Genomic DNA, 25,748 nt, shown 5'->3' with positions numbered 1-25,748 from the left:
CCTTTGGTTCTGTCCCTGTAAAGTGCAGCCTCTAGGTACACAACATTGTATACAACAATATTGGGCCATTATCCCTGGAGACCATTAAACATGTAGCTTCCCCTGCAGCACTGTTCACCACTCAGGTGCAGATACACAGTACTCCTGGAAGACCCAACACAGCTCCAACCGTATTTGCATGTATCATTCTTTCTGCAGGTTCATAGCATAGATGAGTTAAAAGTTTTCTTTGCCCCAAAGAGCAAAACTCTTTCAATGATGATAGTTGAAAATGCTTTATTCTGTAAAGAGAAAAGTATCACTTGTTATGCCCCTCTCCTTACAGTGTGTAATAACTTTGCTGTGAAAGCTTCTGGCAAAATGCCAGCCAGTGTTCGCTAAATGAAGGAAAATTTGGTGGGTTAAGTATAATGTTCCCTGCAGATCAAAGAATAAAGAAACACAAAACCATTGCTGGGTTTAGACAAAAATCAGAACTGTATTGTTGATGGAAGTTCTGCAACAGAAGGCATCACAATTATTTTGTGTCTCCAAAAGACAGTTCATAATATATGAGCTGATGAAAAGCAGAGAGAATTGAAGTTTGAGGATGCATGCACCCCACTCTCCAAATATTCCTTTGAGTTCCTTTTCCTGGAAAAAATGAATGGAAGTGTCTATTCATTCATTCATTCATTCATTTACTATATTTCTACCCCGCTCTTCTCACCCCAAAGGGGAATTATCTAATCAAAAGTACAGTGGAACATCCATGTTTTTAGATCCTTTTGGAAGGCGGACTAGGTGGGCGCTAGCGTAATTTCCTTGGGTAGGGAGTTCCAAAGCTGGGGGGCGATGGCTGAGAAGGCCCTTTCTCTCATCCTCGCCAACCGTATCTGCAATAGGGGCAGTAATGAGAGGAGAGCTTCCCCAGAATATCTCCGAGACCGTATGGGTTCGTAGTGGAAGAAGCAGTTACAAAGGTAGGCAGGTCCCGAACCATTTGGGGCTTTATACCGTGTTTCCCCGAAAATAAGACAGTGTCTTATATTAACTTTTGCTCCCAAAGATGCACTAGGTCTTATTTTCAGGGGATGTCTTATTTTTCCATGAAGAAGAATTCACATTTATTGTTGAACAAAAAAATGAACATTTATTATATACTGTACAGTGGTTGTCATCACAAACCAGCATAACCAGACAAACTGTGAATCCTATCAAGAATTTCTTGTTACTACCATTATTTCCATGTATAACACTCTATCGTACATACATTTACCAATCCTGCATGTTCTGGTGTTCTGTTCGGTGGGCATGCTTCCAAACAAAACCTTTGCTAGGTCTTACTTTTGGGGGAGGCCTTATATTTAGCAATTCAGCAAAACCTCTACTAGGTCTTATTTTCTGGGGATGTCTTATTTTAGGGGAAACAGGGTAGGTTATAACCTGCACCTTGAATTGGGACTGGAAACTTACCAGCAGCCAGTGGGGCCGTTTGAACAGACGGGTTGACCGCTCCTTGCAATCTGCCCCAGTTAACAAGCTGGCAGCTGCCCTTTGTACTAGTTGCAGTTTCTGGGCCATCTTCAAAGGCAGTCCCACTTAGAGTGCATTGCAGTAATCCAACCTGGAGGTAACTAAGGTGTGGACCACCATGGTAAAGTCAGACTTCATGAGGTACCGTCACAGCTGGTGCACAAGCTTTAATTGTGCAAAGGCCCTCCCCGCCACCGCCAACACCTGAGCTTCAAGCGTCAGTGCTGAGTCTAGAAGGACCCCCAGACTGTGGACCTGTGTCCTCAGGGGGAGTGTAACCCCATCAACCACAGATTGGTTACACTCCACCTCGATCAGATGAACAACTGACCTGGAGGACCTCTGTCTTATTAGGATTGAGCTTCAGCTTGTTAGCCCTCATCTAGCCCATCACAACAGTCAAGTAGTGGTCCAGGACTTGAGGGACTTGGAGTTAGGTGGGAAAGAGTAGTAGAGTTGAGAGTCATCTGCATAGAGATGGCACTGAACTCCAAAACTCCGGATGACCTCACCCAGTGGTTTCATGTAGATGTTGAAGAGCATGGGGGATAGAACAGAACCTTGTAGGATCCCACAGGTCAAAGATCAGGAGTCCAAGCAGGAGTCCTCCAGCTTCACCAACTGGGGGACTTCTGCTAGGACTCCTGGTCTTTGACCTGTGGGATCCTACAAGGTTCTATTCTATCCTACAAGGTTCTTTTCTGTTGATCATGGGGAGTTTGTATTCCTAGTTTTGTCCAGGTCCTTTGGGACTGAACCACATCCATGTAGTCAGCCTCAGAATTTAGACTTTGAGACATGTGCTCAGTCCTACCTACTTCATTATTGAATTCCACATTCCCATCTCCCTCTCTCTCTCTCTCTCTCTCTCCCTCTCTCTCTCTCTCTCTCTCTCTCTCTCTCCCCCCCCCCCCCCCAGCTTTCAGTTTAAGGTCAAGAATAGATCCAACATAAGAATAATTCAAGATCCAATTTGACATGCCCAGAAGTAGACAGCATGTGCGTTAAAATGATGAGAAGATGAAACCAATATTTGACTTGCCTGCAATTCACTTAGCGGTTCCCCTGAACAAGTCCTATATAATGGTAGCATAGTGAATGTTAATAACAAAAAGCTATTTCAAACCTTTCATTTCACCTCTCCTTTGCTGTACTTGTTCTTCCAAGAATACTTCATGAAGAGAGCACTATAAAAATATTTATAACCTATCATTTTTAAGCAAACCACTTCTGATTGCTGGAGGGTATGGAGAGGAAGGAAAGTGGAAACCTGATGTTTTCTAGCAGCAATGCCTCCATGCTAAAACCTTTAAATAGTATGGCTAGGACCCTGTATGGGAGACATAGATACCACCACATTGCTAGTATCTGTCTCAGTCAACTTCCCCACTGTCTCAAAAGCTTACAAGCCAAGCAGCAATTCCAACTAAGAGAGAGAATTGTAAATAAAGATATTTCTCTAATATTGAAATCTTTAATCTTTAAGAGTACATATGTTTTGGGGCCAGCATGTGTGTATATGTCTATAAGTGTGTGTTCACACATGTGTATGTTGAGTGTCCTAAAATGCATGTAGCCTTTAGTATGTGTATGTGGCAATCCCATCACTTTTGCAGGATTTTCATAGGCAAGAAATATTCACAAGTGGTCTTATTAGTTCTTTCCCCTGAAAGAGTGCCAACATTAACAGTTTATTATTCTGGATTTTAAAAAATCATATACAATCCCTCCCCCAAATCATAGAATCATAGAATAGTAGAGTTGGAAGAGACCACATGGGCCATCTAGTCCAACCCCCTGCTAAGAAGCAGGAAATCGCATTCAAAGCACCCCCGACAGATGGCCATCCAGCCTCTGCTTAAAAGCCTCCAAGGAAGGAGCCTCCACCACGGCCCCGGGGAGAGAGTTCCACTGTCGAACAGCTCTCACAGTGAGGAAGTTCTTCCTGATGTTCAGGTGGAATCTCCTTTCCTGTAGTTTGAAGCCATTGTTCCGTGTCCTAGTCTGCAGGGCAGCAGAAAACAAGCTTGCTCCCTCTTCCCTATGACTTCCATTCACATATTTGTACATGGCTATCATGTCTCCTCTCCGCCTTCTCTTCTGCAGGCTAAACATGCCCAGCTCTTTAAGCCGCTCCTCATAGGGCTTGTTCTCCAGACCCTTAATCATTTTAGTCGCCCTCCTCTGGACGCTTTCCAGCTTGTCAACATCTCCCTTCAACTGTGGTGCCCAAAATTGGACACAGTATTCCAGGTGTGGTCTGACCAAGGCAGAATAGAGGGGGAGCATAACTTCCCTGGATCTAGACGCTATTCCCCTATTGATGCAGGCCAGAATCCCATTGGCTTTTTTAGCAGCCGCATCACATTGTTGGCTCATGTTTAACTTGTTGTCCACGAGGACTCCAAGGTCTTTTTCGCACACACTGCTGTCAAGCCAGGCGTCCCCCATTCTGTATCTTTGATTTCCATTTTTTCTGCCGAAGTGAAGTATCTTGCATTTGTCCCTGTTGAACTTCATTTTGTTAGTTTTGGCCCATCTCTCTAGTCTGTCAAGATCGTTTTGAATTCTGCTCCTGTCTTCTGGAGTGTTAGCTATCCCTCCCAGTTTTGTGTCATCTGCAAACTTGATGATCGTGCCTTCTAACCCTTCGTCTAAGTCATTAATAAAGATGTTGAACAGAACCGGGCCCAGGACGGAGCCCTGCGGCACTCCACTTGTCACTTCTTGTCACAATATATACAGTAGAGTCTCACTTATCCAACACTCGCTTATCCAACATTCTGGATTATCCAACGCATTTTTGTAGTCAATGTTTTCAATACATTGGTGCTAATTTTGGTGCTAAATTCGTAAATACAGTAATTACTACATAGCATTACTGCGTATTGAACTACTTTTTCTGTCAAATTTGTTGTATAACATGATGTTTTGGTGCTTAATTTGTAAAATCATACCCCAATTTGATGTTTAATAGGCTTTTCCTTAATCCCTCCTTATTATCCAACATATTCACTTATCCAACATTCTGCCGGCCCGTTTATGTTGGATAAGTGAGACTCTACTGTATATATACCCTGAAGATGATTAAATATTCAAATAGTAAGCAAATGTTGCAAAATTACAAGAGAAAATGTAAATGAGGTTTGTGTGGTGGAATGAACACCACGCGTTCACATTTTACCAGTTCACACACTATCTTGGCCGAGAAAAGATATAATCAGCTTCGTGCTTTGCATTTTCAGTTAACACACTCACCAATTGATTTTACATTCTCCAACAGTTTGTAGCTTTGTGCTTCAACAATGTAAGCAATGCATTGGTGACAAGGGATAACAATTTGAAGACTTTATTTAAAATGCAATTTTCAAGCCTGGTTAAATCATTATAATACTTTATTTGTATCCCACCCTATCTCCTCAAGGGGACTCAGGGCGGATTCCAGCACCAATACAAAGGCAAACATTCATTGCCTAGAAATAACTATAACAAAGGTAAAGGTAAAGGCTTCCCTTTCTGGCTCTGGGGGGTGATATTAATCTCCATTTCTAAGCCAAAGAGCCCACGTTGTCCATAGGCACCTCTAAGGTCATGTTCATCTCTGGCTTTGGTGGCTGGTGCTCATCTCCATTTCTAAGCTGAAGAGCCGGCATTGTCCGTAGACACCTCCAAGGTCATGTGGCCAGCATGACTGCATGGAGTGCCTTTACCTTCCCCCCAAAGCAGTACCTATTGATCTACTCACATTTGCATGTTTTCAAACTGCTAGGTTGACAGAAGCTGAGGCTAACAGCGGGTGTTCATCCTGTCCCATGGATTCAAACTGCCAACCTTCTGATCAGCAAGTTCAACAGTTTAGCAGTTTAGCCCATTGTACCACTGCAATCTACATGAATACATTTATTCTTCAATATAAATGCATTTATGTGGGCTTCAAATAATCACCAACACTACTATTAGTTCTTAAAGAATGTATACATTTTGGGAGATATCCTCTGTGTGTGTAAATAAATATAATGAATCAATAAAATAATATTTTTTTCAAATTAACACTAATCCAAGCTATAAAGCAATAGGGGAGAAGGCCCAAAAGACAGAAATCATTTTTGAAGGGAAAAAATGGCCCAAGGTCCCCTTAGATACTTCATTTCAACAAAGCCAGACATGTTTCATAGCAGTCTTCATAAGTAGCTAATGTGAATTGTTTGTCATCTAATCTTTGCCCCAAATAAAAGGCTGAAGTGTTGAGCCCAAAAAACCTAGATAATCATAAAAAACATTCAAAGTATACATTTTTACAAAGAATTCATTTTAATCCAATATTACCAACTCTGAAGTATCTATTTATACAAACTAAGTACCTTTTTTCTTCGACTCCCCACAATCTAATGCCAACAGCTACTGATTCTGGTTATATAGTTAGACATCTGCTCCAACCTCTATGCCTCTTCAGTCATTATTTTGGTATCTTGACTCAAGGTTAAAATCCAGTCTGAATTTCCAATTAACAAGCCTTCAGAGATAACAGATTCTTCTTAAAGTACATGACTGTGCAGGTTAGCTTCCAATGACAATTCAATTAGAATTCATTGTACGACATATAAAAATAATACGCTTTCCAACTCACATAATAAGAAAGACACTACACTAAAACAATGGCAAAGGGCATGTTTCCAAAAGAAATAAATACTATTAATTAATATACAATATATTCTGTTATCTTAACAACAGTTCTGCAAGTTCCTCAAGTACAAACATTTCAAACAAGAACACTGACAAATTATCCGCATTTACATCTAACATGAATACAAGATTTGAATACAACAATGATGATAATTGAAAGCATACACCATTATCAAATCATCAGCAAATAACCAAAAATCGAAAACAATGAAAATTAAATTGGATAGAAAACTGTCATCCAATCTACATTTTCATTTATGCCATTTGAGTATTCAGTTTGTGAATCCAGTCATGTTATTATCATATAATTCAATGACTCACTGCAAGCTATTCACAAGGAGGAAAAATGATACAAAAATCTCTCTGTTGTTGTCATTTGCTAGTAAGATGACTCTGTTTTATGGTGACCCTATGATTGTTTTATGGTGACCCTATGATTGGGTTTGCTTGGTGAGATTTATTCGGGAGGGCTGCCATTGTTTTTATTTTAGACTGTGGGAATAATAGTCACTCGGTTGATTTCTATGACTGAGCAGGGATTCCAACAGTCAAGCCATTGGCTCTTATCTGTAGCTGTTTTACATGTCAAATCTTCATTTGCAGTTGAGTGATTGATTAATTAAGATCTAGAAATGAGCATCAGCCATTAGAGGTGTGCAATTCGGCCTAAAGGCATGCTGTTTTGGGGTCCATTGTTAGCTGACCCCTCATTCTGTTTAATAGGAACCAATCAAATCTGGCTCTTTCCATCCATTTGGCCAGGCTTTCGTCTCCCTCCTCCCCATTCTGTTTTCAGATATTATATAAAACAGCCCACCGAAAACTACACATTTTTTGTTCAAACTGATTCAGGCTCCACCCTATCAGCCATGGAATATTTGAATAGCCCCCATCTGTGATTTTGGACACATTTTTAATAATGTGATTGTGTGGGTTTTTTCTAAAGATTTGAAAAGTGTTTTGTATAAAGATTTGTAAATCTGCTATCAAGGGAGTGGGGTATAAAATAATTTTAGCTTACTTGAAGTAAGCCCTTTTATAACACTGGACAGATAAGAGACTTGAATTCAATCAATAAATCTGGAGCAATGTGTAATAAAACCATTTACAAATGGAAATAAAATAGATTCAAGGGAAAAGTAGAATTATTCTTTTGATGGAAAAACTAAGTCTTTATGACACCTGAAACATTAATGGCTTTATGAGGGTATAACCTTTCATGTAATGGAGTTTACTTCATCGGATCTATGAAGTATTGTTCACAGCCGGCAGATATATACAAACAACAGGGGAGGCATGAAATATAAAATATACATTAAATCATGACAATTAGATTAAAGTACTGTATGCAAAAGAAACTCAGTGTTCATTCCTAAAACAATGGACTAACAACAACACAAATTGCTAAATTAATTTGCACATTTCATTTGATCTTATACCCTTACTATAGCATAGCCTAAAAATGTGGAATGCCATGTAATGGACAATTAGATAAAATGGAGCATCACTCAAATATTCACACAATACTGAGCAGAAAAAAATGTGTTCTAATATCTAGATATATATATATCCATACTGCGCCAATATATTATCATTGCCAATGTATTTATCTGATGAGTAAGAGTATTTAATATCTTCGGGCAATCACAAGCTTGATAACATGTAGCTGTAGAGATTTCAAATGCATATCAAATGTATGTAACAACGTGAAATTTGAATTTGACATTTTTCTGTCATTTACAGCTACTGAGCAACTCTGTATGAATACAGACTGAATTCATTATGCAATGTGTAAACACATAAACTTGATATTAATCACAGTCATATCCTATATTAGGAGCCCCCGGTGCCACAGTGGGTTGAACCCTTATGCTGGCAGGACTGATGACTTGAAGTTTGGTTTGCTGACTTGAAGGCTGCTGCTTCGAATCCAACCCAGGGACAGCACGGATGAACTCCCTCTATCAGCTCCAGCTCCATGTGGGGACATGAGAGGAGCCTCCCTCAAGGATGGTAAAAACATCAAAACATCTGGGCGTCCCCTGGGCAACGTCCTTGCAGACGGCCAATTCTTTCACACCAGAAATGACTTGTGGTTTCTCAAGTCGCTCCTGACACACACACAAAAAAAATCCTATATTGAAAATGTCCTGCTCTGCTATACCAAGGGGAAAAAAATAAAATTCCTGTACCGACATAACATTGTTGATATGAAGCGGGAGGTAAGAGAATCTTATATAGAATATAATTTTAATCACATTTCTATTGCTTCCATATATATTTCATTCAAAGCTGTTATCTTTAGAGTATGATGTGATCGTATGTTGTTTGGACAAAAGGTTTGGGCAATCATAGAAATATGGTATTATTTGCTGGTCTGAATCTTTCCCCCACACATATTTAACTTTTAAAAGAGATATAGGAGAGCCAGCCAGATCACAACACTTACAGTCACACTTTGTCCAGTAGGAATTACTTTTCTATGCCAAACAAGTAATTTTTTAAGCTCTTCCCTAAAGCTATCATGGAGCCATGCATATATGAATGGGTTATAACATACTGAACTCATAGCAAACCAGTGGCAAACCAATTGGACCAGGCTGAAATAATAGGCATCAATAGCATTGATGTTTATGTCCCGTATAAAGTTAAAGGTGTGAAGGGGAAGCCAGCACACCCCAAAGACAACTACCACCATGACCAGCAAACAGAAAGTCCTCTTCCGCCTTGCTCTATCCCAGTCCGCTTGGTTTTGAGTGATGCTCCCTGGCATTACTCTGTTCTTTAGTTTGAGGGAGATCTTGATATAGGATATCAAAATGGCCAACAAAGGGAAGAGGTAGGTGAGGAGCAGCAAACACAAGGCATAGGTTTGTCTCTGTCGTTCTTGTTCCCCCCAGAATTCCTCACACAAGGTGATGCCCTGTTGCTCCAGCTCTATATAATAGGTGTGTGCCATGGCTGGCAATGCCAGGCAGCAGGAGAGAATCCAAATGAAGAGAATAATGTAGGCACTGAGCTGCAAGGAGACACGGCATCGCAATGGGTGCATAATGACAATGTACCGGTCCATGGCAATGGTGGCCAAAGTGAAGATGGAGACATAAACAGTGACAGGTTGCATAAAGTAGACAAAGTAGCACATGGTGCTGCCAAAAATCCAGCCATGTGGCTCAAAGATATAAGCAAGAGTAAGCGGGACACAGGTGGTGCACATGGCCACATCGGAAAGAGCCAAGTTCCCAATGAGGAAGTTTGTGACATTGTGCATCTTCTTTACACGCAAGATGACATGAACCAGGAGGCAGTTACCTACCATCCCAATCACAACCACAACTGTGTACATAAGGATGATCAGCAACTTCAACTGTTGGACTAACCGCAAGCCCTGGAAAACCACAGAGGTCCCATTCATACCAGAGTTGGAGGTTGTTGTGGTGCAATTGGTAGGGGTGGTTCCAGAACCTTCAAAGGCTTCAGACATTTCGATCTGTAAATAACAAGCCACAGATATTAGTAAGTGTTCTGTCTTTCTGAAAGATCATTTTTAACGAATATTCCCAAGTCCCTACCTCTGTCACCTTAATAATGTGATAAATATTAAGTACTCAATGTGACAAAATTTACAAAAATGATCACTTGATCATGAGAAAATTTGGTCAGGAAAAAACAAGAACAGAATGGGAAAGCACTCAAAGAATGATTGGTAAAAGGCAGAAATGACGTGGGGTAACAGAAGATTAAAAAGTTAATGCTTTTGAAAAGCAAAAATGATAATACCTATGCTTCCCATTCCCACCCATATACTCAAGTATAAGTCTGGAAGTTGTAGCCACTAAAATAGTTTTTAAAACCTGTTCTGCTTATCAATGTGAGTAGAACTGTACCTTAACTCTTATCAAAAAAGAAACTGTCTCCTCTTCTGAGAAGAGTGGCCTCTTTGCCATGGTGCCACTTTTGGCTGTTTGAGTGCCTGGAGAGGGAAATTACTGTGGTTGCCAGAAATGCCAGGCCTGTTTAGGTGGCATTGATTTCTTCTCACCATGGATTTTTTTTTCCGTGTCATGAGCAACTTTAGAAACTACAAGTCACTTCTAGTGTGAGAGAATTGGTCGTCTGCAAGAACATTGCACAGGGGACGCCCGGATGTTTTGATGTTTTTACCATCCTTGTGAGAGGCTTCTCTCATGTTCCCACATGAAGCTGGAGCTGATAGAGGGAGCTCATCCGCACTCTCCCCAGGTTGAATTCAAAGCGGCAACCTTCAGGTCAGCAACCCAACCTTCAAGTCATCAATCCTGCCAGCAAAAGGGTTTAGCCCACTGTGCCACCAGGGGATCCACACCATGGAATGATCCTCAACTTATATACAAATCATATCAAAATTCACAATCTTGGCTCCCAAACTGTCCCTTGACATAAATATAAAACCAACTTATACATGAGTGCATATAGTATTCCCCAAAAAGTTTTGATATCAGAGCATGTAGCAAACTAATTACCCAGCAGTTATATGTTTTTATAAGGAGTATACATTTATTTTCTTATTTTTAGTCACAAAGATATAAAACTCTTAAAAAAACAAGCAGCTTAACCGATTGGGGACCTCAGTAGGGAATGATGGATAACCCCTACCTAACTCCTCCATGCTCTCTTACTACTGTTACTGTTTTTAGTTATTTATATTGGTTTTAACTTGTCACATTTTGTTTCTATTTTGGGTTTGGCCCCATGATAGCCACCCCGAGTCTCTTCAGAGAGATGATGGTGGGATAGAAAAATTAAGTATTATTATTATTATTATTATTATTATTATTATTATTATTATTTACTTTTGACTTAATACTAGAGATGTGTGCAGTATTTGTTTCATCTGTTTCATTCGTCTTTCATTTCGTGCCGCCCATTCGGATTGCACAATATGAAAGACGCCATTTTCATACAAAATAAAAGGTGACACGAAAGAGAGCTGCACGATTACCGCACTTTGCTTTCATTTTCTGGCCTCATGGCATCCACTCCTGGAGACTTCTTCCTCATACATCAGAGGAGGAGGTGGGAGGAGATGATCCTTGGCCAATCAGAGGCCAAGGAAACAGTGACGTGGGCTGACAGGGAGGCTATTTAAGGGGCGAACTGCCCCTAAAGTGGACATTGTGGTTGTGTTGAGTGCTCTCTCTCTTGGCTTGGCTTGGCTTGGCTTGCTGCTGGTTGCCTTGCCTTTTGCTTTCAGCCTTGCTGCTTTCTTGCCTTGCTGGTGAGAGCAGTGGGCAGTGGGCACAGATTTGGATTTTCTTTGCCTAGCTGCTTGGTTTATTTTAGTAATTTTTTCTTTGAAGGGAAGGGGCTGGGATTTTTGAAGTAAAGGGGCTGAGTCTGGCTGGAGATCACGCGTGGGGCTTTTCTTCTTTATTTTTAGTGTAAAACTCCCTTCTTCCTCCCTCCTATTGTTTTTTTTTAAGAATTATATTTCAAAGGAAAGAAATTGTTGGGCGTCCCTTCTCTGTTTAGAAATTAAACCTGTTTCTCTCTCTACAACTGGTCCTTAGAAAATAAACTGTTTTATTTCTCCCTATCTCTCTGCATTGCCTCTGGCTTGGTCCTCTCTCTCCTTTGGGCTGTATAGAAAACAAATACAATAGGATAATCTCATTATTTATTATATATATTTTTGATAATAAAGACATTTTTGGGCTCCTATCTCTATTCAAACCTTCAGTCTCTCTCTAAAACTGCCCCTTAGGAAAACTATAATTATTTTCTCCCTCTAGTACCTTTGCAATCCAGCTCAGTTCAAAAGGGAATGCTTTTATAGGGGATTTTATTTATAAAAAGGAAAAAAATCACTAGAAATTGGAGGAATACCCAAACATTTAAAAAGTTGGTGGGCTAAAAAGGGTCAATATGTCCTCCATGTGTGGCTATTTTCACCCATCTAGCCCTAAAAATGATTAAGGGGTGAGCCTCTGAAGCCCTCCCATTGCTGACAATGGTCTGAAAATTTTGGGGTTTTTTGTCCCTGAGACAAAAATCCTATTCGTATAGACATCCCCTTTTTGGAAGTGGGGACAAATACAAAAATGAGACAAAATGAATGAAACAAAACAAAATGAACAGTGATTCCATAGAAATGCACATGACTACTTAATACTATTTCTGACAAAGTGCCCTGCATCCAAAGAGAAGCCATCAGATTAATATCATATGCTGTTCATCCCACAGCTGTTGGGGATCAAAAAGTGTATAGCAGAGTGGTTCTCAACCTTTGGGTCCCCAGATATTTTGGCCTTCAACTGCCAAAAATCCTAACAGCTGGCAAACAGGCTGGAATTTCTGGGAGTTGTAGGCCAAAACACCTGGGGACCCACAGGTTGAGAATCACTGGTGTAGAAGATAGAATTAATGAAATTCAATCCAAGACTTAGTATCTAATTTTCAAAACAAGCTCACAGACTAGTGTGGAAAGGAATGAAAAGTGACTAAATATCCTGCAGAACCATCTTTCGTCATAATTGATTTCTTTGGCTACATGTCACTTTCTGTCTGAAAATACCAGATTTATTTAAATCCATAAGAACTTTGTCATTCCAATGTTTGCAGGTGTTCCTATTTGGTACAACCTACCTGCTTCAGTCATCGATAGGTGGACTTACAAGAAATGTGTGATGTTTTACAATCTCCTTCGCATCAAGCTCAGGCTAGGAATGTCTTCAGTATTGAGGAAAGAACTGACTTAATTTCCACGAGTAGACACAGCACCATCTGTAGATGACTAGTGACTTGTCCTGCATGTAGTAATGTAAAAAAAGAGGAAGGCAGATGATATTTTGCATATTACTATCAAAATCAATTTAATGCTGAAACTGATTGTAGTAAGGTAAAGGTTTTCTCCTGACATTAAGTCTAGCCGTATCTGACTTTGGGAGTTGGTACTCATCTCCATTTCTAAGTCGAAAAGCTAGCATTGTCCATAGACACCTCCAAGTCATGCAGCCTGGCATGACTGCATGGAGCGCTGTTACCTTCCTGCTGGAGTGGTACTTATTGATCTCACATGTGCATGTTTTTGAACTGCTAGGTTGGCAGAAGCTGGGGCTAACAGCGGAAGCTCACCCCACTCCCCAGATTCAAACTGCTGACCTGTCATTCAGCAGCTCAGTGGCTTAACCCGCTGTCACCCCAGGGGCTGAAAACTGACTGTAATCCATACAGAAATACTTGGAGGACTATATGTGCAGGGAAAGAATCAGAAGAGTGAAACATCTGACTGAAAAATGCAAGAGTATACAGTACACACAGTATGTAGAGGAATTACACAGTACATCTCTTGAAGATAATAGAATTCCTTTAGGTAGAGTTCAGTGTGCTTGTTGGTTTTCTTCGGAAGCTAGAACGAAACATAAAACTTAACAGTCAATGCATATTGATTCCTTTTTCTCCCTCCAACATCACATATTCGGGAATACATACCTGGTCAACCTAACAGATCTCTGTGTTTAGATAATAATATACAGCATAAACAGCAGAAATGACCAATCAGCTGAAATGTATAATCACCTAATTAGCTGAACTGATATCAGTAAACAGATCTCAGAAAAAGCAAGAGCTCTCTTATAACCCTCTGAGACACAAACATTTAAAATTCAGTTCAAGTATGAAAACCATCAGGTGAAATTACAAAAAGAAGAGTCAAACACAGAATGTATGGCAATGTTTGTAGATTGCAATGCAAGTTTCTTCTAGAGTTAACACAACAAATAATATAAAAGAAGACAGTACAGGTTATAAGGACATTGGTAACTGATATACATTTAGAATGAACTAAAGTGCATTGATAAAATACGTAAATTTGTTTCCTCAGGAAATACTAAAAAGAGGCTCCAGTGGCCATGAACAACAGTATTATACTTAAATACATTAGATATGCAATTGAAAAACAGACTTCGACAGCAAACATCTACTTATTTGCATCAGAAATAGATTCACAAAAAAACACATTATTTTCCCTACCTTTACACGGGTGGATAGTTTTATCTGCTGTGAAGAGGAAACAGTCTGGGGTTCATTTCATTGTGTTCATGAGTCAATGTGCTGTGCCTGGCTTGTGAAACCAGCCAAACTGTTTGATCATCAGGAGTTTAAAGAGACAGAGATCGATTTTGCTGGCATAGGATGTCAATATCCTTCCTGTTCCCCCCACTTCTAATTTACAAATGATCAGAGCTTTTTGGTTGGAGTGTTGTATTTTTTCTTCAGATACCATGCTGATTGATTTCCATTTGGTAACTGCCTTTACTTCACTGTCATTTCAAAAATGATTCCACCCTCATTCAACAAAATAGACCTTCATGCACTATACTGCTGAATCTATTTCCCCTCTCAAAATGTATGGTGCTGCATATAAAATATGTGACATATTGAGGGTTAGCAAACAAATATGCTTAATAATTGGTAATTAAAAAAATCCCAGGAGAAGATGGAAAAACATTTGTGATACACACAGTCCTTGATAGAGGGATCTGATGTGCCAACCTTCTCAGATTTTAGAGTGGTAGGAAACAAAGGTGTGGGAGCTATCCGTGGTGCTGAAACATGGAACAGAATTCACCTCTGGACACACAATGACTATTTAGTAGGCTTGATCGATCCATGAAAAATTTGATTCTAAACTCGTTTCAAAACTAGAGGGGGCAGTTTTTCGTTTTTGTTGCTATTTACAAATTTTGTCCCCAAATTTTTTTGAAATTAACGAAAATTCGTTATTTTCGAAATTAATTCGTTAATGGCGGACGCGCATGCGCAATTCCCAAAAACAGCACAGAGGGAGAGGACTTTACAGGACTCTCCCACCCTCATTTTTTGAGTGATCTTCTTCCAACTTGGTACAGTGGTAGAACACATTTAACACTGATAGCTCACCTCTGATTTTTGGCGAATTTTCATAGCTTTTATAATAAACAATTTTTTAATAATTGCAGAAATCTGTTCCTGGTTTGAAAGTCTTATTTCCTGTTAAATTGGGTTGTCTTTACTGTGAAAGTCATTGTTCTACTTCAGAAACTTTGTTTTTGTGGCTGAAACTTTGTTAAATTGGTGTGTGTGTGATATATACTGTGTATATATATATATAGTCCCTGCATAATGTGTGTGTGTGTGTGTGTGTGTGTGTATATAGGTAAAGGTAAAGGTATCCCTTGACGTTAAGTTCAGTCATGTCTGACTCTGGGGGTTGGTGCTCATCTCCATTTCTAAGCCCAAGAGCCAGTGTTGTCCATAGACACCTCCAAGGTCATGTGGCCGGCATGACTACATGGAGTGCCATTACCTTCCCGCCAGAGCGGTACCTATTGATCTACTCACATTGGCATGTTTTCAAGCTGCTAGGTTGGCAGAAGCTGGAGCTAACAGCGGGCACTCACTCTGCTCCCGGGATTTGAACCTGGGACCTTTCGGTCTGCAAGTTCAGCAGCTCAGTGCTTTAACACACTTCGCCATCGGGGCTCATGTATATATAATATACATACACATACACACAATGTGGAGAATATGTGGAAAGGTAGATAGATAGATAAGTTGGGAGCCACAGCGAAGGCACCTTCCTGGGAGCAAGGTCTAATAATAATAATAATAATAATAATAATAATAATAATAATAATAATAAAAAATCCCTTACAATATCCAAGATGGGTACCATTATTGGCAGAGAAAGCCAAGCTGTAGGAGTTGAAATCCAATCATTTATCCTCCCTATAGAATCAATTTTATATGCATTTTTAGCTACAGAAAAGCTAAAATCAGGACAGTAAAAGAACAACACCCAGAAAATGGGAATTCCAGACAGGAAACAATCAGGGCCAGCTAATACCTCCCAACAAAGGATTCCCCCAGGTAGGAAGCAGCCAGGCTTTGAAGCTGCAAGGCTATTCAATGCTAATCAAGGTGACCAATTGCAACATTCACACTTGCCTCCCACAGACAAGAGTTCTTTCTCCCACCCTGGACCTTCCACAGATATATAAACCCCACTTGCCTAGCTTCGCAGAGACGTCAAAACCTCACCGCCGGGCCCCTCTCTGTCTCTCTCGGTCTCGGCTCCATCCGCCGCCTTCCCGCCTCAGAGAGACACCAGGCCTGAGCTGAGGCGAGGCGGCGGCGGCCATTTCCCCCCTCCGTCTTCCTCCTCCTCCTCCTCGGCCTCCTTCCCCCTCGCCCCCTCCCATTGGCTGAGCCCGTGACGCCCCTTTTGCTGAGGGGCAAAAGGAAAGGGCCTGAATGGTTTGGGTGATTTGCAAAAGCTTTTTTTTCCTAACGAAGAAAATGACGACATAACGAAAAACAGCCTCTCGCGATTCGAAACCGCGATATCAGACGTGTGGACAACCAATGCTTCAAAATTGCTTCAAAACAAACGAAAATAACGAATTAATAACGGTTAACGGGGAAAACGAATTATTTGAGCAAGCCTACTATTTAGTTACTTATTGTGTCAGAGACAAATTGAGAATGCAGTGTTCCCTCACTACTTCACAGTTCGCTTTTTGCGGATTCACTGTTTCACAGTTTATCAATAAACTCTAAAAGAATACTATAAATCATAAAAAAATTACAATTTACAGCCTAAGGAAGGGAGGAAGGAGAAGGGAGAGGAAGGGAGCCCAAGCAGCAACGGGAAGAGGTGGCGATTTATCAACACATGATTGGTTGATAAAGACTTAAAATAGTGTATAAATACAAAAATATGTATATATAGCGTCCCTACTTTGTGGATTTTCACTTATTGCGGGTGGTCCTGGAACCTAACCCCCACGATAAGTGAGGGAACACTTAGAATCATAGAATCATAGAATCATAGAATAGTAGAGTTGGAAGAGACCACATGGGCCATCTAGTCCAACCCCCTGCTAAGAAGCAGGAAATCGCATTCAAAGCACCCCCGACAGATGGCCATCCAGCCTCTGCTTAAAAGCCTCCAAGGAAGGAGCCTCCACCACGGCCCCGGGGAGAGAGTTCCACTGTCGAACAGCTCTCACAGTGAGGAAGTTCTTCCTGATGTTCAGGTGGAATCTCCTTTCCTGTAGTTTGAAGCCATTGTTCCGTGTCCTAGTCTGCAGGGCTGCAGAAAACAAGCTTGCTCCCTCTTCCCTATGACTTCCCTTCACATATTTGTACATGGCTATCATGTCTCCTCTCAGCCTTCTCTTCTGCAGGCTAAACATGTCCAGCTCTTTAAGCCGCTCCTCATAGGGCTTGTTCTCCAGACCCTTAATCATTTTAGTCGCCCTCCTCTGGACGCTTTCCAGCTTGTCAACATCTCCCTTCAACTGTGGTGCCCAAAATTGGACACAGTATTCCAGGTGTGGTCTGACCAAGGCAGAATAGAGGGGGAGCAGGACTTCCCTGGATCTAGACGCTATTCCCCTATTGATGCAGGCCAGAATCCCATTGGCTTTTTTAGCAGCCGCATCACATTGTTGGCTCATGTTTAACTTGTTGTCCACGAGGACTCCAAGGTCTTTTTCGCACACACTGCTGTCAAGCCAGGCGTCCCCCATTCTGTATCTTTGATTTCCATTTTTTCTGCCGAAGTGAAGTATCTTGCATTTGTCCCTGTTGAACTTCATTTTGTTAGTTTTGGCCCATCTCTCTAGTCTGTCAAGATCGTTTTGAATTCTGCTCCTGTCTTCTGGAGTGTTAGCTATCCCTCCCAGTTTTGTGTCGTCTGCAAACTTGATGATCGTGCCTTCTAACCCTTCGTCTAAGTCGTTAATAAAGATGTTGAACAGAACCGGGCCCAGGACGGAGCCCTGCGGCACTCCACTTGTCACTTCTTTCCATGATGAAGACGACGCATTGGTGAGCACCCTTTGGGTTCGTTCGCTTAGCCAATTACAGATCCACCTAACCGTAGTTTTGTCTAGCCCACATTTTACTAGTTTGTTTGCCAGAAGTTCGTGGGGGACTTTGTCGAAGGCCTTACTGAAATCCAGGTACGCTACATCCACAGCATTCCCTGTATCGACCCAACTCGTAACTCTATCGAAAAAAGAGATCAGATTAGTCTGGCATGACTTGTTTTTGGTAAATCCGTGTTGACTATTAGCAATGACCGCATTTGTTTCTAAGTGTTCGCAGACCACTTCCTTAATGATCTTTTCCAGAATTTTGCCTGGTATTGATGTGAGGCTGACCGGACGGTAATTGTTTGGGTCGTTCTTTTTTCCCTTCTTGAAGATAGGGACCACATTCGCCCTCCTCCAATCTGCTGGGACTTCTCCCGTTCTCCAAGAACTCTCGAAGATAATTGCCAGTGGTTCTGAAATAACTTGTACAGCTATAATGTATTTTTTAAAAAACAAAGTTAAAAACTTGGCATTATGCTACATTTCTTTTGACCAGAAGCTGGCCACATCAAGTGCCTCTGGTGTCGCTGTAAAAAGGTCCTCAATTGCGCATATAGCAGGGCTCAGACAGCATTGTAGCAAGTGGTCTATGGTTTGTTCCCCACACTCGCATGTCATGGACTCCACTTTATATCTTCATTTCTTAAGACTGGCTCTGCATTTCATGGTATCAGAGCGCAGTCTGTTCAGTGCCTTCCAAGTTGCCCAGACGTCTGTGTGCTCTCATCTGGTATCAGCCACTGATTGACATTCTGGGTTTTTACCTGCCACTCTTGGACTCTCACTTGAGGAGGTGTTCCTGTGAGTACCTCAATTACTGTTTGTGTGAACTAATTGAATTAGTTCACACAAACATTTGTGAGAAACACAAAGACTGAGGACATTAGACTGGTGGCAAAATCAGTTTTCCAAAGTCAATCACATCAATGTGATGTTTGTCACATTCCTGGTGTGGACTGGACAGCCATTAAAAATGTATACATCTGCAAAAATACCCATCTAACAACCACCTCTTTCTACTGTAAATTTTTCTGCCCACATTAAAATTCCACTCACTCATTTGCTTGCCATTAGCCAGCAAAAACTAATGAAATAATCAAGAGTTGTCTTACATAAATGCCCACATTTATAATGCTTGTCGTTCTTTGCTTCCTCCCTTTTCTAGCTGTACTTAAGCCTAAGGCATCCAAAGATCAGAAGATTCCAAACATGTAATTTGATGAAGATGAAAAGAATGTCAACATCCTCCCAGGGCATATAGAGAAGACACTAAACAATTTATGCATTGCTAAACTCTGTCTCTGCATCTCCTCAACACTATGGGCGATAGTTCTCATCTATTAAGATATTCACATTAACTGAAGTGGCATTAACTGAAGTGGAGCCCCCAGATGGCGTAGTGGACTAAGTGACTTGAAGGTTGGGTTGCTGACCTGAAAGCTGCCAGGTTCGAATCCCACCTGGGGAGAGTGTGGATGAGCTCCCTCTATCAGCTCCAGCTCCATGCGGGGACATGAGAGAAGCCTCCCACAAGGATGGTAAAAACAACAAAAACATCCGGGCATCCCCTGGGCAACGTCCTTGCAGACGGCCAATTCTCTCACTCCAGAAGCAACTCCGGTTGCTCCTGACACGGAAAAAAAAAATTAACTGAAGTAGAAGGCCATTGAATACTGGTAATTAAGATACCTTCCTAGTTGACCTGGATCTTTGAAACTGACTCTCTACATCAGCAGTTCTCAAAGTGTGCTCCGTGGAGCCCTTAGTGATCCATGAAGCATAGTCAGGCACTCGGCATGGGACCTGCAGCCCCCCACTTCCTCATCTCCTTCACACCATTTGCTGCCTTCACACCATTTGCTACCAGAGCCTGTGCTACACTGCCTCCCCCAGGGCCTTCTGTTTATATTCATGTTTAATTTCTGCAAGTTGGAAATACGTCCAAAAGCATTTTAGAGCCAAACCTCTCCCAAGAGGCATTTCAGCCTCTTTTCCCCTCCCTCCTTCCTTTCCATGCAAATACCTCCTTACTATTTCGCACCACTGAGGTAGGTCCTTGCAGCACAGCAAAAAGGACTATGAGCTTAAAATAAAAAAAAAAAGAGGGGAACACACTCAAAAAATGGATAAACTCTTTCCCCTTGTCTTTAACTTCATTTCTATGAATGGCTCACCAGCAAAGAGGCAAAACACCTTCCCAGGGCTCAGTGGCTGAAAAGGTTTGAGAACCCTTGCCCTAGATTAAAACTCAGTTTGTTGTCGAAGGCTTTCATGGCCAGAATCACTGGGTTGCTGTGAGTTTTCTGGGCTGTATGGCCATGTTCCGGAAGCATTCCCTCCTGATGTTTCACCCACATCTATGACAGGCATCCTCAGAGGTTGAGGGATCTGCTGGGAATAGATCCCTCATCCTCTGAGGATGCCTGCTATATATGTGGGTGAAACATCAGGAGAGAATGTATCTGGAACATGGCCATGCAGCCCAGAAAACTCATAGGAACTTAGTAAAGCTCAATTTCCTTAACAGGGAGAAACAGAAAGGATCACCATTTATGACCACTGAAACAACATATTCATTGGCAATGAAATAAATCAGATTAGATTCAAAGTCAAGGTTGTCTCTCTGTCAATTTTTATTTCCATCAGTCAGGATGTTCCTGCTGATTTACACATTCCTCTCCTGTATTTTGTATAAATTTGGATTGCTATTGTTCTATTCATAGAAGGTTTCAGATAGTATTAGCATATTAATACAAAATGTTAAGAGGGGGCCCATCTTTGCTTTTTGTGTCCTGTGACAAATTACCTCAATATTATTTCATCAGTCATAACCTTATGATTTAAGAGAAGGAAAACCTATTAGTGAGGGAAGGAAAGATGAAAAGTAAAGCTTGGAAGTAATGAATTGAAGACATTATCGGTTACTTTGGGATTTAATAAAAGTGTAGCAAAGCCACTTTGCAAAAAGCAATATAATGAAAGCAAAGTTACAAAAGAAGACCGCAGCAAATAATTCCGTGGCTTCTAGAAGGACTGAGGCATTGTGAATTATTTTGCTACATTAATATATAGAAGGACTGTTGAAGTGCAGAAGAGACAGAGGACATTTTTTTCCCCAGAGCCTCTCGCCACCTCAACACACAACCGGCTACACCAGTGGTTCTCAACCTGTGGGTCCCGGGTAAACTGGCTGGGATTTCTGGGAGTTGTAGGCCAAAACATCTGAGGACCCACAGGTTGAGAACCACTGGGCTACACAATTGTCACTACTGGAAATTCTAGTTCGAATTTTGGATGCATTTCCGGCAATTTGGGGTGGGATATTCTGAGAGGTTAAGCCATGAGGTTAGGAGCTTGAAGGAACAAAAGCACTACGTTTTCCAGGAGATATTAGAATATGGGTGAAAATCAACCAGATTTTTTTTTCATTTGGAAGGATGTCTGGTGTTTACGGCTCAAAGGCTACATGTGGTGCATGAGCCACATTTTGCCCACCTGTAACATAAAGAATAATTCCAATGTTTATACTTTAAAAATTATAGAAAGTAGCAGACCGTGGTATGGTTGATTTGACAGATCCCACTAAAGCGGTTTCACAGTTAGGTGAACAGTAATGACCGTGTAAAATCCCTGGTGCTTATGAGCAGATTAGTGGGAGAAAGGACTTTGCAGAATAGACAGGTCCTACTAACATATGTATATTGATTTGGGATTTGTGGGTAATTTTAATGCTAATGAAGCCATATCTGAAAATTAAGTTGGGATTTTATGTTCTTTTGGAGAAGTGCTGTCAAAAATGACAGAAACATTTTTATTGGATGCAGACGTTGCTTCTATATGTCACATTAGCAAAAGTTTATTGAAATGATTCTTAGGTCTTTAATACCCATGAGACAAGGTGAAGTAACACATCTGTGTAACATTTTTTGTTTTCTGTTCTGACTCATTAGGGGTCAGGTCAGATGTTTTTCTTCCCTTCACATAGGGGTAAAATAGACTGTTGAAGTATTTTCAATACTGCCAACCACTTATGTGGAAGTATAACATTCAAATGGTTGTCTACACCAGGGGTTCTCAAACTTTTCCAGCTGTGGTGCCCCAAGAAATGTGTGTGTGTATGGCATGGGCAAACTTTTTGGCAACATAAACTTGACAGCATTTCAATGGAAGACCCCAGAGGCCATTCAGTCCAAAACCCTTCTGGCATGCAGTAAAAACACAACAGGTGGCCATCCAGCTTTTGTAAGCCATGCAGGAAAAGCACAATCAAAGCACCCCCAACAGATGGCCATCCAGCCTTTGTAATAATAATAATAATAATAATAATAATAATAATAATAATAATAATAATTGGAGCAACCCCAGGGGCCATCAGTCCAACCCCCATCTGCCATGCAGAAAAACCCTATTTCCCTCCTACCACTTAGGGGTGCTTTGATTATGCTTTTCCTGAAGTAGGTTGGACTGGATGGCCCCTGGGGTTGCTATTATTATTATTATTATTATTATTATTATTATTATTATTACTACAATGGCTGGATGGCCATCTGTTGGGGGTACTTTGATTGTGTTTTTTGAAGCAAGGAAGGTGAGGGGAGAAAGGATGGTGGCAAGGGAGGAGGCAGGGAAAGACCTTTGGTGGTGAGGGAGATGAATGAGGCAGAGGAGCAGGAAAGAGGAGCAAAAGTTTGGAGGAGGTAACTATGGAGCCCTTTAGTATGCTTTGTGGAGCCCTTTGAGAACCGCTGGTCTACACAGATAGGATCCAGATCAGATGTAGTGAAACATGTCTATGCATATCTAATGCAAAGCAGGAAGGTGAGAAGAAAACACACACTCTTGCTTCTGCTCACTTCTGTGCATCAGAGGATGACCTAAACATCATTCAAGTGAGCTCAGTCTTAATTAAATCAGAGTAAATAATTCCCACATTGTGATTTGAGAAAACAAAACATCACTGGGAATCACTCACTACAAATATTTTTGGTTGGCAACTCCAAAGATTCCTTTCCATTTGTTATGTTGCAATTTACAATCCAATAATATCTATAGGGCTACACTTTGCCACCCCAATGTAAAATGAGCCACTTTTACATTGCATATTGTTACAATGTATGCCCAATTTCAAATGTAGCCTGATCCTCAGAATGTAAACTGCTGCTCTATGTGAAAAGCATGTCATGACACAGAAGTGGAAGCAGACAAATTGAACACAATGTTGTTGGCATAACCAAGATAGATCACATGGGTCTTTTTTAGCATCCTAGGACTCTTCACCACCAGTCCAGTGACAGATGGGCACAGCGTCCATCACATGACATTGCTGGACTTTTGGTGGAGGCCCTGCCCACAACCAGATTGGAAGCATCCTAGGAAGCTTCCAGTGATGTCTCATGGGCCATGTAGTCCGTTCCTAGTACTATTGTGGCAGACGAAGAGGAAAACTTGGGTTTCCCACCGATTCAGTCAGAATTGGAGCCCCTGCACCTGCAGGATGTTTGCCCTCAAGAAGTCAGCCAAACAAGCCTTGGGCAGAATTCTCCCCCGTTCTCTCGTAAGGATAATTATAATAGAGATAGAGGCGCTAGGGAGGCGAAGCGCCGAAGCGCCAGAATCGCTGCCAGACAATTAGCTGATTAAGCCTGTTTCCCTTGGGAAATCTTAAGGAGTCATGCATCTGGACACAGTTTGGGTTTCACTTCTTGTTCCCCAGGGAAAGTGTTCCTTGGCGGGAAAACAAGATCCTATATAGGTGTTTACCCGCAAGGAGATCCTTGCGGAGTCAATTCGTCAGCTTCGGGAGTGAGATCGTGTGTGGACTACGCTACTCCAGTTCCTTGTTTCCAGGACCTTGTTCTAGTTCCAAGCCTGCCTTGTTCCCCGGACCTCGCCACGGACCCTGTTCTTGCTTCTTGCTTCTTGTTGCCTCGAATCAAGTCTTGTTTGCCAAGAATCTAGTTTGTTTTCCAGCCTTGTTGTCAAGCTCCATTGGACTAAAGGACCTTGTCATTTCCCCACACTTTGCTCGGCAAAGTGTGTGTTTCGGTTATTGGATTATAACTTTGGACTCTAATATCACATATTGGGCATTGATTTCCTGGACTAAATTTGACCTTTCCTGTAAGGTCCACCTCTGAACTATATTCTTCACTTGTTTTTATTGACTTTATATATTCCTTTAATAAAGATATTAGATAGATTCTGGTCTCTGTGCATGGTTATTGGTGCTCTGCAGCCTGGGTCCTGACACTTCCCTCCAAACACGGGAGCCTGACCATGTTGTGTAGGCTCCAATGGAAGCTGTATGAATCCATGCCGCTTTGGCGATGCTTCCCCTGTGTGATGGGGAAGTGTCTCCATTACAAAGTGATGCATAGGGAAACCGAGTCACCCCTTATCCCTGCTGTTTTGCCACGGAGGCTGGTGAAACAGCACAGAGAATATGACGAAGTCCTAAGTCATTATGAGTTCTCTCACTACCTAACGACCAAAAGGCATATCACTAGATTTTTTTACCCCTTTGTGTCTTTTGAAGCTGAAAGTATGAAATGACTCATACACTGGGGAAAATGTGCAAGATGTGTTTGGAGAATTTAATGTCTGCAGTATCAACTTGAATGTGGGAACCAAGCTATGAACAACTGTATAAATGGATGCTGGATCTGTTCTGCTGTGAGCACGTGCATTTCAAATTTAGCACATTTTTCTTGCCATTTTCTTCATGTAATAAAATGGGCTTGTACTCTTTGGCAAAAAGGTTCTGTAAGATTGTTAAAGAGATACTGTTGAGGCAAGTTTGCCTGTGTTGGTGGTGGTTATCTTCATTATAAATTTATTACATATAAAATGGCACCTGTTGAGCAAAGAATTTGAATTCTGACATCCTCTTATAGTCATAGGAATATTTGTTATCTACATCAAGTAGAGTGAAGCATAGCCAATACAATAAGAGGTGGGAAACAGGAGAAAAAGTGCAAAATGGTATTGTAATATTTTTTTAAAAACAAGGAAAAGTGACTTTTTCCCATGAAATCTATCTTGCAATAGAAAAGGAGAAAGACAAAAATGGCTTACCTAAATTTTAGTAGAAGAAACCCTAACGCTGACTTTCATGTCTGTAGTGAGTTACGCAATCTCTCGTTGTCCAACTATGATTGTCTTCTAGGTGTGGTGGCCTGGTGGCCTGGTGGTGGATACCACATGTTTTTTCCACAGTAAGGACATTGGTTTCTAGATGGAAGGAAGTCGCGATCAGGGTTGGCTTGATGCGCTTTCCTCTTGGCACATTTCTCCCTTTCACCCTCCATTCATGCCTCTTCAAATTCCACAGCATTACTGGTCACAAGTAAGTAAGTAAGTAACTTTATTTTTCTACCCTGCCACCATCTCCCAGCAGGGACTCGGGGTGGCTACACGGGACACAGGCCCAAAGATACAAAGCAAGTAGATCAGTTAAAACATATTGCAATAAAAACACAGTAACAACTGCATTTATACAAAACTGTTACTTTAAACAAAACAATAGATTAAACCATAAAACTCAGTTAACATATAAATCAGTTAAAAATAAAGTAGGATAAAATGGACGACCAGGTTGGCGGAAGGGATGGCATGGAGGGGCCACTTAAACTAAGGTGCAATAATACAGTT

The 25,748-nt window shown here is 41.2% G+C and overlaps 1 protein-coding gene across 2 annotated transcripts; it reads right to left on the bottom strand.

The window, feature by feature from the left end:
• Positions 1 to 5,803: 5,803 nt before the first annotated feature.
• LOC100556720 (prolactin-releasing peptide receptor) lies at positions 5,804 to 14,813 on the bottom strand. Of its 2 annotated transcripts, none has more exons than XM_008114807.3 (3): positions 14,209 to 14,813; positions 12,852 to 12,983; positions 5,804 to 9,688 (listed from the first exon to the last, which is right to left on the bottom strand). In XM_008114807.3, the coding sequence occupies exon 3, from the start codon at positions 9,680 to 9,682 to the stop codon at positions 8,606 to 8,608; it is 1,077 nt and encodes a 358-aa protein (XP_008113014.1). In that variant the 5' UTR covers positions 9,683 to 9,688; positions 12,852 to 12,983; positions 14,209 to 14,813; the 3' UTR covers positions 5,804 to 8,605. The 2 variants fall into 2 exon arrangements, with proteins under 2 accessions (XP_008113014.1, XP_003223536.1); XM_003223488.4 differs by having other exon boundaries at positions 12,823 to 12,983; positions 14,209 to 14,811.
• Positions 14,814 to 25,748: the final 10,935 nt, after the last annotated feature.

The sequence above is a fragment of the Anolis carolinensis genome, chromosome 3 (assembly GCF_035594765.1).
Source record: "Anolis carolinensis isolate JA03-04 chromosome 3, rAnoCar3.1.pri, whole genome shotgun sequence".
Lineage (NCBI taxonomy): Eukaryota > Metazoa > Chordata > Lepidosauria > Squamata > Dactyloidae > Anolis > Anolis carolinensis.
The sequence above is the reverse complement of the archived record's forward strand: the minus strand, read 5'-3'. Positions and strand labels throughout refer to the sequence as shown.

Excerpts from the sequence above, each read along its gene's own strand:
- LOC100556720 (XM_008114807.3), bottom strand. The coding sequence starts at position 9,682 with ATGTCTGAAGCCTTTGAAGGTTCTGGAACCACCCCTACCAATTGCACC.